The 12451-nt window shown below is 67.8% G+C and overlaps 2 protein-coding genes across 2 annotated transcripts; both read left to right on the forward strand.

Moving 5' to 3' along the window:
* The first annotated feature begins 582 nt into the window (after positions 1-582).
* On the forward strand, positions 583-12331 carry LOC110472516 (espin). The gene is made up of 15 exons (XM_077788146.1): positions 583-876; positions 1720-1913; positions 4134-4320; positions 4417-4599; positions 4682-4813; positions 4915-5089; positions 5180-5484; positions 7036-7197; positions 7275-7449; positions 7736-7762; positions 8956-9101; positions 9190-9471; positions 11500-11579; positions 11661-11672; positions 11767-12331. Exons 1-15 carry the CDS (start codon positions 583-585, stop codon positions 11912-11914), a joined length of 2502 nt encoding a protein of 833 aa, XP_077644272.1. The 3' UTR covers positions 11915-12331.
* LOC144247441 (espin-like protein) lies at positions 9515-10963 on the forward strand. Its single transcript, XM_077788218.1, has 2 exons — positions 9515-9548; positions 9675-10963. The coding sequence occupies exons 1-2, from the start codon at positions 9515-9517 to the stop codon at positions 10961-10963; spliced, it is 1323 nt and encodes a 440-aa protein (XP_077644344.1).
* Positions 12332-12451: the final 120 nt, after the last annotated feature.

Consider the following 12451-nt stretch of genomic DNA (forward strand, 5'->3'; position numbering starts at 1 on the left):
GATTCATAAAACTACTTTTCTGAGTGGCGGCCGGGACAAGGACCGGTGCAAGACCAGGTGGATACCAAAGCGGACCGTGACCGGTTGTCGGCACCCCGCGGCCGGCTGAGGCGGGGCAGCCGCCCGCCCAGCGCCCCCCGTTCTGCCTGCGCTGCTAGGGCCGGCAGCGCACGTCGAGGGTGCCGGAGGAGCCCATCTCTGCCGCACCTCTTGCCTGGGCGGGCGGCGGGAGGGGACACCCGTGGGGCCGCTACACAAGGCCGCGGACAGCGGCGCCGGCAGCCGCGAACGGTCCGCCTTGGGGTCAACCCGGACTTGCACCTGTCCCGGTCCTGGTCCCGTCCGCCATTCGGCAAAGCGCGGCTGCACCAGCGGAGGCCGGGGGCAGCGGTGCGGGGGTCCCGAGCAGCGGTCAATCGCCGCGCCGTCGGGCGGGGCGGGCGGAGGGGCGGCCCCGGGGGAGGGAGAGGAGGAGCCGGCGGGGCCGGGGGGCGGCGGGGCGGGAGCGCCGCACAGTGCCAAGCGGCGGCCGGGGCCGCCGGGGCCGCCGCCGGGGCCGCTGGGGCCGGGGCCGCCGCCGGGATGGCGCTGGAGCGGGCGCTGCAGGCGGCGCGACAGGGCGACGTGGAGGCGCTGCGGGGGCTGCGGGCGGCCGGGCTACTGCGGCCGGGGCTGCGGGACGCCCTGGGCGCGTCCCCCGCGCACCACGCTGCCCGCGCCGGTCGCCTCGCCTGCCTCCGGTACCTGGCGGCCGAGGCCGCGCTCCGCGGGGACGCGCGGGCGCGAAACGGGGCCACGCCGGCCCACGACGCCGCCGCCACCGGCAACCTCGCCTGTCTCCAGTGGCTGCTCACGCAGGGGGGCTGCGGCGTGCAGGTGCGAGCGGGGTCGCGGGGGGCGGCGGAGGGTCCCTCGGTGGCGCGGGCGGCCGGGGAGGCGTTCCGCGGTCCCGTGTGGGTGGCTGTGGCCGCGGGGAGACGGTCACGCGTGGTGCTTCCAGCTCTGCCGACGGCGAGCCGGGGTCCGTCCTAGCCGGCACGGGCAGGGCTCCGCCGTGCATAGCGGCCGGCATCCGACGGACCCGGAGAGTCCCCGGCATCCCGCAGGGGTTCGGCTGCGAGGGCAGCACATATTCCCCGGGGCTGCCGCGCCCTCCGGGGGTTACACAACGGCGGGACCGCGGCGGTAAGCGGCTTGCCCCGGGGCCGGCCCGGAGTTAAAGACATGTGACGGCCGAAGGAAGAGGAGGCGGCGGCGGGGCTGGGAGCGGAGATTAATCGGGAAGGAAGGGGTCAGCGCGCATCGGCGACCTCCTGGCCAGGGGCCAGCGCTACCCGCGCCCCACCGAGCGTGGAGGGTGGACGGGCCGGCGGCACAGCGGGGCTCGGCGGCAAGTTCCCGCAGTTAGGGGCTCGGCGGCAAGTTCCCGCAGTTAGGGGCTCGGCGGCCGGTAGAACAAGGAGGGCATTGTGCTGCACTCACTGTGTGCGGACGCAGGCCCTTGACGGAGGGCAGACACGTTGGTCCCACGGTCGCTCCAATGCCCTGTGCTCCTGCTCCAGCCCCGCTCCGTACGGACAGGAACTCCACCCTGGCCGCCCCACCCGCCTGGAATCAGCTCCGGGCTGGGGAATGCCCCACGGCTGCCTGCTGTCCCCAGCCCCCTTGCCGGAAGGGCTTGGTCCCTAGTACTGACGGCCGTCCCACTTCCTCTTGCAGGACACAGACAACTCTGGTGCCACCATCCTACACCTGGCAGCCCGCTTCGGTCACCATGAGGTGATCGACTGGCTCCTCCGCTTTGGAGGCAGCGACCCCACGGCAGCCACCAACACGGGAGCACTGCCCGTCCACTACGCCGCGGTGAAAGGGGATTTCCCTTCCCTGCGACTCCTTTTGGGACACTGCCCCAGGTAACGGTCCCAGCTGCTGGCAGCGAGACAGGGTCTGCCGGAAGCTTGGCACCCACCAGCAGGAGAGGGACTAGTAGGAGAACAGGGTGCCTGCTGTGGCCCCAACCTTCCCTCCAGCCACTGGGCAAAGTGCCAGCACTGGGGACGAATGCTGCAGCCACCCTGATCCCCTAGCTCCAAGGGCAACGCTGCCACGTTATCAGGCTGGGCGGCCAGCTATACCTTCTTTATGGCCCAGAAAGAAAGGGAGAGGAGGAGAGGGGCGAGCGCTGGCAGAAATATTGTCACTGGCCGCTGAGTCGGCTCCTGGCGCGGGGCGATAACACAGCCGCCTTTGTCCGCCCTCTGTTATGTAAATGGATTAGGCTGACCGCCGAGGAGAGGCTGCTCCCCGCGCCGGAGACGACCTTTCCGCTTGCCCAGGTCCGTGGGCATTGCTGGACATGGCAGCCTCTCTCAGACGGCTCCGCGGCGGCAGCATCCCCGCTTTTCCTCCCGAGCGGTACCCGGAGCCGGGCTGGTCCCTGGGTTACGTGGCATAGCAGTCCACAGGGCCCGCGATGCCGGGCCTCGCCACGAGGCTGCAGCAGGTGATTAGGTGGCCGCTAATCCGATTTCCTGTGGTGGGCAGAGGCCACTAGAAATAACTAGAAATAACCCACAGACCCGGCCAAAGCGGAGCCGGGGGGATGCGCTGTTGCTCCACATTGTCCCTGGAAGGCTCCAGGGTTGTGGATGAGACGGATTGCACAGCTCTCCCACATCCAGGGAGTCCTGAGGCAGCGGGATGTGAACCAACACTCAGCATCCCTCTGTCTCTGGGTGCCACAACACTCGAGCCCTGCATCTTTTTCTCCAGGCAGGGCCACAGAGATCCCTGGATCCCATGGCACTTACTGGCCAGAGCTGTCCCAGCCCCAGTTCTTTATCTCCTTGCCCCAGGTGTGCCAGCTTAGCCCTGAGCACTTCTGGGATTAACCCCTGCAGCCTAAACCCAGCCCCAAACCAGTCACTGCTCCTGCTCGATGCCCACTGTGTCAGCCCAGGTGTGGCACGGCTTCGCATTGCCTTTCACGCTGCTTGCCGGGGTTGTTCCGCTGCTGTCACCGCCTTCCCCCTGAATTATTTAGGGCTGGCCCTGCTCCCAGCCCCGCGCCTGCCCGGAGGCTCCGTTACAGCGGGGAAATCCAATCCCTGGTGCCGCTGCGGGATGCTGGCTCTCCCAGCCCACCTTCGCATCGGCCCGCGGGGCCCCCCCGGCAGCCGGTGGCCCAGCATGGGGTCTCAGCCATCTGGCAAAGCAGTTTACTGGTGGTGCCCAAGTGGCTTAACCCCTTCCCAATTACTGAGAAATGGGAATCAGGGACTGACCCAGTGCCTGTGCTCCCGCTGTCTCCAGCTCCCCAGCCCCTGCTTGGGGAGCACGCAGGGCTGTGCCCACCTGGCACTCCTGGACCGCGGGGCAGGCACTCAGTGGCACGGCACACAAGGCACAGAGGGAAGGGAGTGCTGGCCACAGCCCGTCTCACAGTTACAGGGATCAATTATTTAGGGCCTGCGATCGTTGCGATAAGAGAGCAGAGTATTTATTGCTCTTCCTTTTTTAAATATTCAACAGGGTTTTTTTATGGAGCACTTAATAAAACAGCTTCCTGTGGGGTCGGGAGGCAGGATGCGGGATGTGGGATGCAGAATATGGGTCTATGGGGGATGTGGGGTAAAAGATGTGGGATTCAGGATTTGGGCTGCACAGTTTGAGATACACAGTTCAGGACAAGAGACACAAGGATGCCAAGGCCTTTTGGAGCAGTGAGGGGACACCAGCACCCAGCAGCTGTGCCAGGCACTGCCATGGTGCAAGTTGGCCTTTCCCTGCTGGCTCCACGGCTGGTGCTGTGTAAGCAGCTTACTTTAAAATACGACTAAATTGCAGTGTCCAAAAACAGCCAGAGGAAGAAGCTTAGCCTAAGCAGGCTGATTAACTTAGTGACCTCCCGCTGCAGCTGCAGCCACTGCAGCAGCACGGGGACCTATGGGAAGCCATGGGGTGGACAGCTCCCAGCCCTGGCACTGCCCTGCCTGCCCGTAGCTGTTTCCCCTGTACCTGCCCACGTTCCTTGTGTCTCACAAACCCCCATGTCCCTGTATCCTGCCTGCCCCCTATCCCAGCCCTGGCAGTAGCAGTGGCCACATGTGACAGGCGCTGTGCCCCACTTGCAGTACGCTGAGTGCCCAGACCAAGACGGGGGCTACCCCGCTGTACCTCGCCTGCCAGGAAGGCCACCTGGAGATCATCCAGTACCTGGTGCAGGATTGTGGGGCTGACCCCCACGCGTGTGCTTATGACGGCATGACCCCACTGCACGCCGCCGCCCAGATGGGCCACAACACTGTCATCGTATGGCTGGTAAGCGCTGTCCAGACACGGCACGGCGTGGTGGCACAGCATGGTGGCACAGCACAGGGCACAGAGCCCCAGTGCTCAGCCCGCCTGCCCACACAGATGAGCTTCACGACGGTGAGCCTGTCGGAGCGGGACGCCGAGGGGGCCACGGCCATGCACTTCGCCGCCAGCCGTGGCCATGCCAAGGTGCTGAGCTGGCTGCTGCTGCATGGCGGGGAGATCACTGCCGATGGCTGGGGTGGCACACCACTGCATGATGCTGCTGAGAATGGCGAGCTGGAGGTGGGTGCTGGTGGCCAACAGGGTGTCAGGTCAAGAGGGGGCCCTTCCTTCCAGCCCTGCCATGCACCCCCACTCTCCCCAGTGCTGCCAGATCCTGGTGGTGAACGGTGCCGACCTCAGCATCCGTGACCAGGATGGCTACACAGCAGCTGACCTCGCCGACTACAATGGCCACAGCCACTGCGCCCAGTACCTGCGCACCGTGGAGAACATGGTACGGCGGTGCCCAGGGATGAGGGCATGGGGAGCACACAGGGAACACACAGAGCTTCACCACCCCTGTCCTGCTGCCTGACCCCACGGCTGTGCCAGCAGAGCGTGGAGCACCGCGTGCTGTCACGAGACCCCTCGGCGGATGGGGAATGCCGACAGCCTGACTCGGGCATGTCATCGCCCAACACCACGGCGTCGGTGCCCCAGGCGCGCTTCGAGGTGGGCTCCCCTGCCAGCACCCTCTCCAACTACGACTCCTGCCACTCCAGCCAGTCCAGCACCGGGGAGAAGAGGGGTGGCCTCCCAGGGGCCCCCGCCGCCCGTGAGTGCGGGGCCAGGGGGCGTGGGGCGGGGGGTGCGGGTCCAGCCCCCCCTGACCCCCTGCCCTGCGCAGGGGTGCCTGAGCCGGCGTTGGCGGACATGCAGGCGTACATGGACATGCTGGACCCCGAGATGCGGCCACGGGGCCGGGGCCCAGCAGGCGAGGGTCCCTCGCCGCCACCACCCCCTGCCTTCCCCCCACCACCACCCCCACCCCCAACCACCCGGCCACCCCCGCCACCCCCTGGCTACCCTGCACCTGCGCCCCCCGCTGCCCCCCACACCGCTGACATCTACGTGCGGGCCAAGAACAACCTGCGGCATGTGGAGAGCCAGGCGCTGCGCCGAGAGGTACGGCCCCATGCACCATGTCCCCTGCACCACGCCCCATACACAGCTCAAGGGACATACCACTCGGGAGGGACTCGCCACCAGGCACCCATCCCCATTTGAACAGTTGTTGCCTGCACTGGGAGGGGACAGTCCCAGCTGAAGGCCACATGCCTGCGGCACTGGCATGCACTGGGGGGGGATAGGGCTCAACCAGCAGCAAGGATGCAGCAATCTGAGGCCAGTGATGCTCTGGTAGCTCCACGGCACTGGGTGGGCCCATTGCACAGCTGCACCGGCTGGGGCACCTGGCAGCATCATGCCATGGCAGCCGCGCCCATGCGGCCCGGCCATACCACAGGCACCATGCCGAGCTGGGCGTGGGCAGCTGCGCAGGCAGTAACCCGAGCGGCCGGCTCCGGTGTCGCCCGCGCCACAGGTGTCGGGTGGCACAACCAGCGCTGCCAGGAGCTGAGAGGGCTCAGCCAGGCGTGCACAGGTAAGAGGGGTGCAGCCCTCCATGGCGGGTTGGGGGGGCATAAAGATGCAGTAGGTTTGGGGCCACCCTGACCCCCTACCATGACTTGCACCACCTCACTGGGGACAGGATTCTGGGCATGGTCAGGACACTGGCAGAGCTCAATGCTCTGGGGGACAGGGCACATGGGATGGGTGTCTCAGCAGGGCAGTGTGTGCCAGGCATGTGATGGGCTCAGGACCTCACAGTGCTTGCTGTGCACAGCCTTGGCTCTTTAGTGCTTACTGGAGTAATGGACTGCCTTGGGGAGGTGTGGGTGTGTGGTAGAGTGGTGCCACAGTGGTGCGGGTGCCCTATGAAATGGGACTCAGCAGCACAGACCCTTGTGCCCAACCAGAGCTGGGACTGCTAGAGTGGGAGCCAGGCTTGGCACAACTCCCATGGCAGCTGGAGTAGGAAGCACCAAGCTGACGTTTGTTGACTTAGCTGGAGCTGCTGGCGGTGGCAGTGAGCACTCGGGCTCACCAGCTCACCATGAAAATGCCATGGGTGGAGGTGGCATACGGGGAAATGCAAATAGAGGGGCCCCCAACAAGGGGAGCAGGGCTATGCCACGGTGGCAGCCCAAACCCAGGGAGTAGGCACAGCCCCCTGCAGCACAGCACTCGGCTGCACAACTCGCAAAGCCGCTGTGGAATGTGCCGGGGTGAGCTGAGGCTGCGCTGCTTGAGCGCCCTGTCCAGAGGGAGGTTTGGAACCGGGCCCCAGCCCCGCGCGGGATAAGCTTCCTGTAATCCGCGGGGCTGGGGCTCGGCACTCCTGTTCCCAGGGGGTTATCCCGGGGGAGGCTTGGACAGGATCCTGGGCACAGGCTATGGGGTCACAGTGCCAGGCACTGATGCTGCATGCTGCCAACATGGCACACAGCCCCTGGCAGAGCCGTTTGCCGAACAGACCCCAGGGCATGCACCTGTTGTCCGTCCCAGCTCTCCATCTGCCCCAGGGCAAACCGCTGGCACGGTCCTACTCCACTACAGCCCCGCACCACGGTCATAGCCGGGCACGGCAGTGCTGAGGTGGGCTCCCCATTGCAGCTGGCATCGCGTGACAGCAGTCCCGAGGGCCTGCGCCGGGCCGACTCCAGCAGGCGGTCAAGGAATTTCGGCAAGCAGCCGAGCACCGGTGACTACTACAAGCACCTGGGGCACGTTGTGGCCGAGCAGGCAGGCCCCCAGCGAATGGCGCACACCGAGGAGGTGAGCCCCGCGCCGCGAGCCTGTGCACGGCTCGGTGGCACCGGCACCGAGCAACGCCTGCCCATGCTCCCTTTCAGGCATCACCCATCTCGGCGGACACCATGAGCAATGGGGAGAGCAAGTCTGGTGCCGAGCTGCCGCCTCCACCCCCGCCCCCACCACTGCCCGACACCTCCTGCCCGACACCCCCACCGCCGCCCCCACTCGCCGAGACTCCCGCTGGCCCCCGCCGCTCCTCCTCGTCTACGGGAAGTAAGTGGCAGGGTGCCGGGTGGGCACGGGGAGTGATCCTGGGCACTGTCTCTTGGCTGCACTGTGGCTTTGACCTCCTTGGCTCGTCTCCTCCCGCGGCACTCGGGCCGCGCGGCTCCTGACAGCCTCTCTGTCCTTCTCTCCTCCGGTGTCGGCGCGGGGGCCCCCACGCCCGCTCGCCCCTGCCTGCTCTCACTGCTGGCCGCTTCTCTTCTCTCTTGTCTCGCGGTGGCCAAATCCTTCCTCTGCCGCGCGCCCCGCGCCGCCTCTCTGCTTCTCTCCCTAGGAGGAAAGGCGCTCAGGCAGATGAAGAGTAAGTACCGCGGCCCCACGCTCCTCCCTGCTCAGGGGGTGCCCTGGCGCGGGTGCCGCAGCCACGGGGCACCGACGGCCGCTGGGGCTGTCCGCTGCCCGCGGCGCCCTCGCTGCGCGTCGCCGGCCGGCGGTGGCACGCGGGGAGCCCAGCGCCGGTGCGGGGCTGCCGGAGGCGGAGGCAGGGCTGGCGGGGCTGGGCGGGCAGCGGGCCCCGCGGCCCCCGGCCCCGCACACAGAGGCCCTTTGTTCGCGCTCAGCCGGCCGGCGTGACCCCGCCACGTGAGCGCACCGGCCGCTCCCCCGCCGCTGACCGCGGCCGGCGGGCTTGGCCGCCGCTCGGCGCCCGCTTTATTAGCGCCGGCTCCCGGGACCGGGGGGTCTCAGCCGGCGCTGGATGGCAGCGCGCACGTCCCGCTGGGCCCTCAGCACCCGCAGCCCTCTGGCTGCGGCGTGGCGCAGCCGAGCGGAGCGAGCTGCGGGCGCCGGCCGCGGGCAGGGGGCTTTGCCTTGGCGCGGGACCATGGGCCGTTAGGGACTCACGCATGGCTGGCACGGACGGTGGGTGCTCGCGAGGCGGGTGGCGTGAGCAGTGGGAAGAGCATCCCCGGGGTGCCGGTGCCACGCAGCCCTTTGGGCACCGGGCTGGCAGGGAGTCTGGCTCAGGCTGTCGGTGCATCGCTGCCGACAGCTGTCGGGAATGTAAGGGCCATCCTGCAGCGACAGGGATGCCACCGGCCACGGAGCCATCCCTCCAGAGGCACACTTCTGTTGCAACATAGTGCCTCGGGGGCATGGAGTGGCGTTGGGGCTGGGGCCAGTCTGGGACCCTTGCAGCTGAATGCCGGGGTGCTGGGGTGCTGCTGCAGCAGAGTGCTGTGGACCCTGTAAGCTGCTGTTGGAGTGCTGGTCTTAGAGATCTGTGGAGCTGGGGTGCCAGGCTATTGAGTTCTGGGGGGTGACTCCTCTGGGGTCTGATGGACCCAGGAGTTCGGTGATGTGCTGTTCCTGTGGACTGGTGAGCCGGGTGTCTGGATGCTGCTTCAGGGGTGTTCCAGGGGCTCCTGGCAGGCACGGAGGGGGGCAGTCAGCCAGCCACTCCTCCACTCCCCTACCCTGCAAGCTGCTGGGGAATTCACAGGGGCAGGGAGATTGTGCTGGCAGGGTGCTTACTGCCCTTCTGCCTCCCTTCAGGCACCAAGTCCTTCAACATGATGTCCCCCACCGGTGACAACTCGGAGCTGCTGGCCGAGATCAAAGCTGGGAAGAGCCTCAAGCCAACGCCACAAAGCAAAGGCTTCACCACTGTCTTCTCCGGCAGTGGCCAGGCAGGGGCCAACGTAGGTGGTGATGGGGGCCAGGGGAGCCGGTGGCGCGACACAGCACAGCACGGCAAGTGCCCACTGCCCTCCCTCCCTCCTTCCACAGGCAGAGTCGCCAGTGTCCTCCCCGTCACCCACCAGGACGCCCACCCCGCCGGCCACCCCCGAGGCTGCTGGGCCACCACGCTGCCTGGCAGGGGGCTCACCAGAGCCAGTGCTGAACGGAAGCTCACCGGTGCCAGCAGCAGGCGCTGGGGCAGCGGTGGAGGTGGAGGCGCTGGTGCCCAGCCAGGACGAGCACGGTCGGCCCATCCCCGAGTGGAAGCGGCAGGTGATGGTTCGCAAGCTGCAGCTCCGCATGCAGGAGGAAGAGGAGCAGCGGCGCAAGGTAGGGGGGTCCCACGCGCTGCGGTGGCGAGTGCAGCGCGGGCATGGCCCAAGCAGCTCAGGACCCGGCGAGACGGCGTGCGTGGCATTGCCTCTGGCTCCTAATTGGGCTGGGGACCACCCTACCTGCATGCAGGGGAGTCATACCCCGGGGATGCCACACACGGCGGCAGTGGCACGAGGTGCGTGCGGCATGGCCCTGAGCCCCTTTGCCCTCTTTCCCGCCGCAGCCTGGGAACCGCTCGCCGCCCCTTTGCCGGCGCGGGTCACCTGCCCGCGGGGGCTTATCGGGACCCGCCGGGCAGCCGATGCGGGAGGAGGACATGCAGCACCTGGAGAGGCAGCTGGGGAGCCTGCGGGTGATGCACGAGGCGCAGCTGGGGCAGCCGCTTCCAGGGGGGCCGGAGGAGCTGCTGCCACTCGTGCCGCTCTCTGCCCCCCCGGCACCCCAGCGCTTCGCCCTCGCCCACGAGGATGCGCCTGCCCGCGGCAGCCAGTCCCCCACACTGCCGAGGAGCGCGGCCGCACCGCCAGCCGCCCTGAGGGGCCGGGAGGGCCCCGGGGCGGGGGGAGCAGCGGGCAGCCCCGGTGCCCAGCACGACGCCCGGCGCGAGATCCTGGGCTGCGGTGTCTCTGTCCGTAGCCTCAAGGCCAACTACGAGGGGCCAGGGGCACCCCCTGCACCTCCCCCCAGGGTCACTAAGCGCAAGCGGGGGCAGCCCCCTGGTAGCACCCGCCGGCCCATTCTGGAGGAGGAATACGGGGACGGGGCGCTGCGGAGGAGCAGGCCGGCGCTGCCAGAGCCAAGCAGTCCTCATGAACGCACCAAGGGGTGCAAGGAGCGCGCCGTCTTCCTCTTCCTGGAGCACTGGAAGAAGCGGGCACTCGCGGCAGTGCCTGGGGAGGAGCGGCCACGGCGGCCGGGGAGGCGGCGACCGGCAGCGGGGCGGCTGTTGGCCCGCTGGAGGAGTGTTGCCCGCCGGGTCCCAGGGCGTCAGATCCGGCGGCTGAGCCGCACCACAGTGTTGTACTGGCCCCAACACTTCCTGCCCCACGTCGGCGGCTCACCCATGCCCCACGACAGCCTCCCGCTCGACCTCTTCATGCTGGGCTACTTCCAGCTGCTGGAGATGCCCCTCAGCCCTGAGGAGCGGCGCTTCCGCCACCTCCTCTGCTACGAGATGTTTGACCGCCTGGGCAGCCACAGCTGGCACCGCGTCCGCCGTTTCCACCGCACCGTGCTGGAGCAGGTCGAGGCTGGCCACCGCCACTGGCTTGATGGCTTTGAGGACCTCGTGCAGGAGTTTTTTGGAGATGACCCTGTGGCAGTGGTAGAGAGCCTGCCAGAGCCCCCCACCATGGCCCCGGAAGGGCAAGGGGCAGCAGTGCCAGTACCAGAGCTGGGAGAGTTCAGCGAGGAGGACGTCTGCCGCTTCATTGACCGCAGCTTCTCCTTCTGGAAGGAGAAGGAGGCAGAGATGTTCGACACCTGAGTCCAACGGGATGCTGCAGGCTGTGCCAGTGGTGTGGCATGGGGCAGCAGCAAGCTCAGGGGACAGCTGTGGGCTGGTGCCCGGGTGCGCTCGCCTGCCTCTGTGGCTCGTGGTGCAGCCCAGCTTGGCAGAGGGCTGGGTGCTGTTCTGCGCGGCCCCGGGCCGAGGTTGCAGTGTGTGCCGCTTGCCGTGGCTGTGTGTTGTGTGGGAGGTGCAGCGGCGGGGCTGCGCTCCCCTCTGGTGTGGCGTTTGCGGTGCCGGGGCAGTGTGGGCCCCCGCGTGTCATGCAATAAAGCTGTGGTGTGCTGCAAGGGCTGGCCACGCCACGCGCTCCTTCCTCCTCCTGGCGCCGGCGGAAGGTGGGCAGTGAGGGGCGCATCGGTGAGCCACGATCTGGTGAACCCCATGGGTATCGTGCCAAGGAGGGCGCTGCCAGAAGGATGTGGTGCCTCGCACCAGGATGATGCTGAGGCCCAATGGTGCCGGCTGTGAGGGTGGGCTCCCGGCAGTGCCGGTGACTCGGCTGTCTGTTGCAGGAGAAGGAAGAGGAGGCGCGCCTGGCCAGCATGCCGGCCTGGAGGAGGGACATCCTGCGCAAGAAGCTGGAGGAAGAGAGGTGAGCCAGGGTCGGGGGATGCCGCACCAGCCGGTCACTTCCGCGGCTTTACTAACCCCACTCTTCCCTTTGCCTCCACAGGGAGCAGAAACGGTGAGTGCCGTAAGCCCCTTCCCTGGGTGGGCGGGCACGGCGGCTCCCGCGGCTCTGGTGACCGCGGCGCCCCGTGCCCTCTGCTGCTAAGCAGGAAAGAGCAGGAGAAGCTGAAGCGGGAGGAGGAGGAGAAGGAGAAGGAGCAGTCGGAAAAGCTAAGGACTCTCGGGTACGATGAGACAAAGCTGGCGCCCTGGCAGCGACAGATCATCCTCAAGAAGGGGGACATAGCCAAGCACTAGCCACACTTCATCCTGGCTCTTCGCAGCAGGAGGAGACTGGCAGGTCCCCCCATGGACCGCGACATGCTTCGGCACCCTCCTCCTGCCGTGGATGGCCACGTAGCCCAACCCAGAGAAGCCCCCTCCACCGCCCCAGGCACCCGTAGCCCCCCGTACCCACACATCCCGCTGCCGCCAGCCCAGCGCTGCCCTGTTCTGCCCGTTGCAAAGCGAGCTGCCGCGACGTGGGACACGCGGCTCCCTGCGCACTGCCCGGCCCGGCCGCTGCGGCCGGGCTCACCGCACGCCCCGCTGGCACCGCTCGTCCTTGCAGCGCGCTCGCCCTCATCACTGCCCCTCCAGAGCCGCTCAAGGCCAGCTTCCGGCTCACCTCTGCCCAGACCGCCTGCCTTTCCAGCGATTAAAACGATAAACCCCGCCAGCAGTGCCCCGCGCCTTCCTGGGGCTCCCCACACCATCCCCCACCCACGCCATGCTCGCTGACAGCGGTGCCTCCTCACCAACATCACCACAACCACCCCCAACACCCACACCGCC

Source organism: Lonchura striata, chromosome 24, assembly GCF_046129695.1.
Source record: "Lonchura striata isolate bLonStr1 chromosome 24, bLonStr1.mat, whole genome shotgun sequence".
Classification (NCBI taxonomy): Eukaryota; Metazoa; Chordata; class Aves; order Passeriformes; family Estrildidae; genus Lonchura; species Lonchura striata.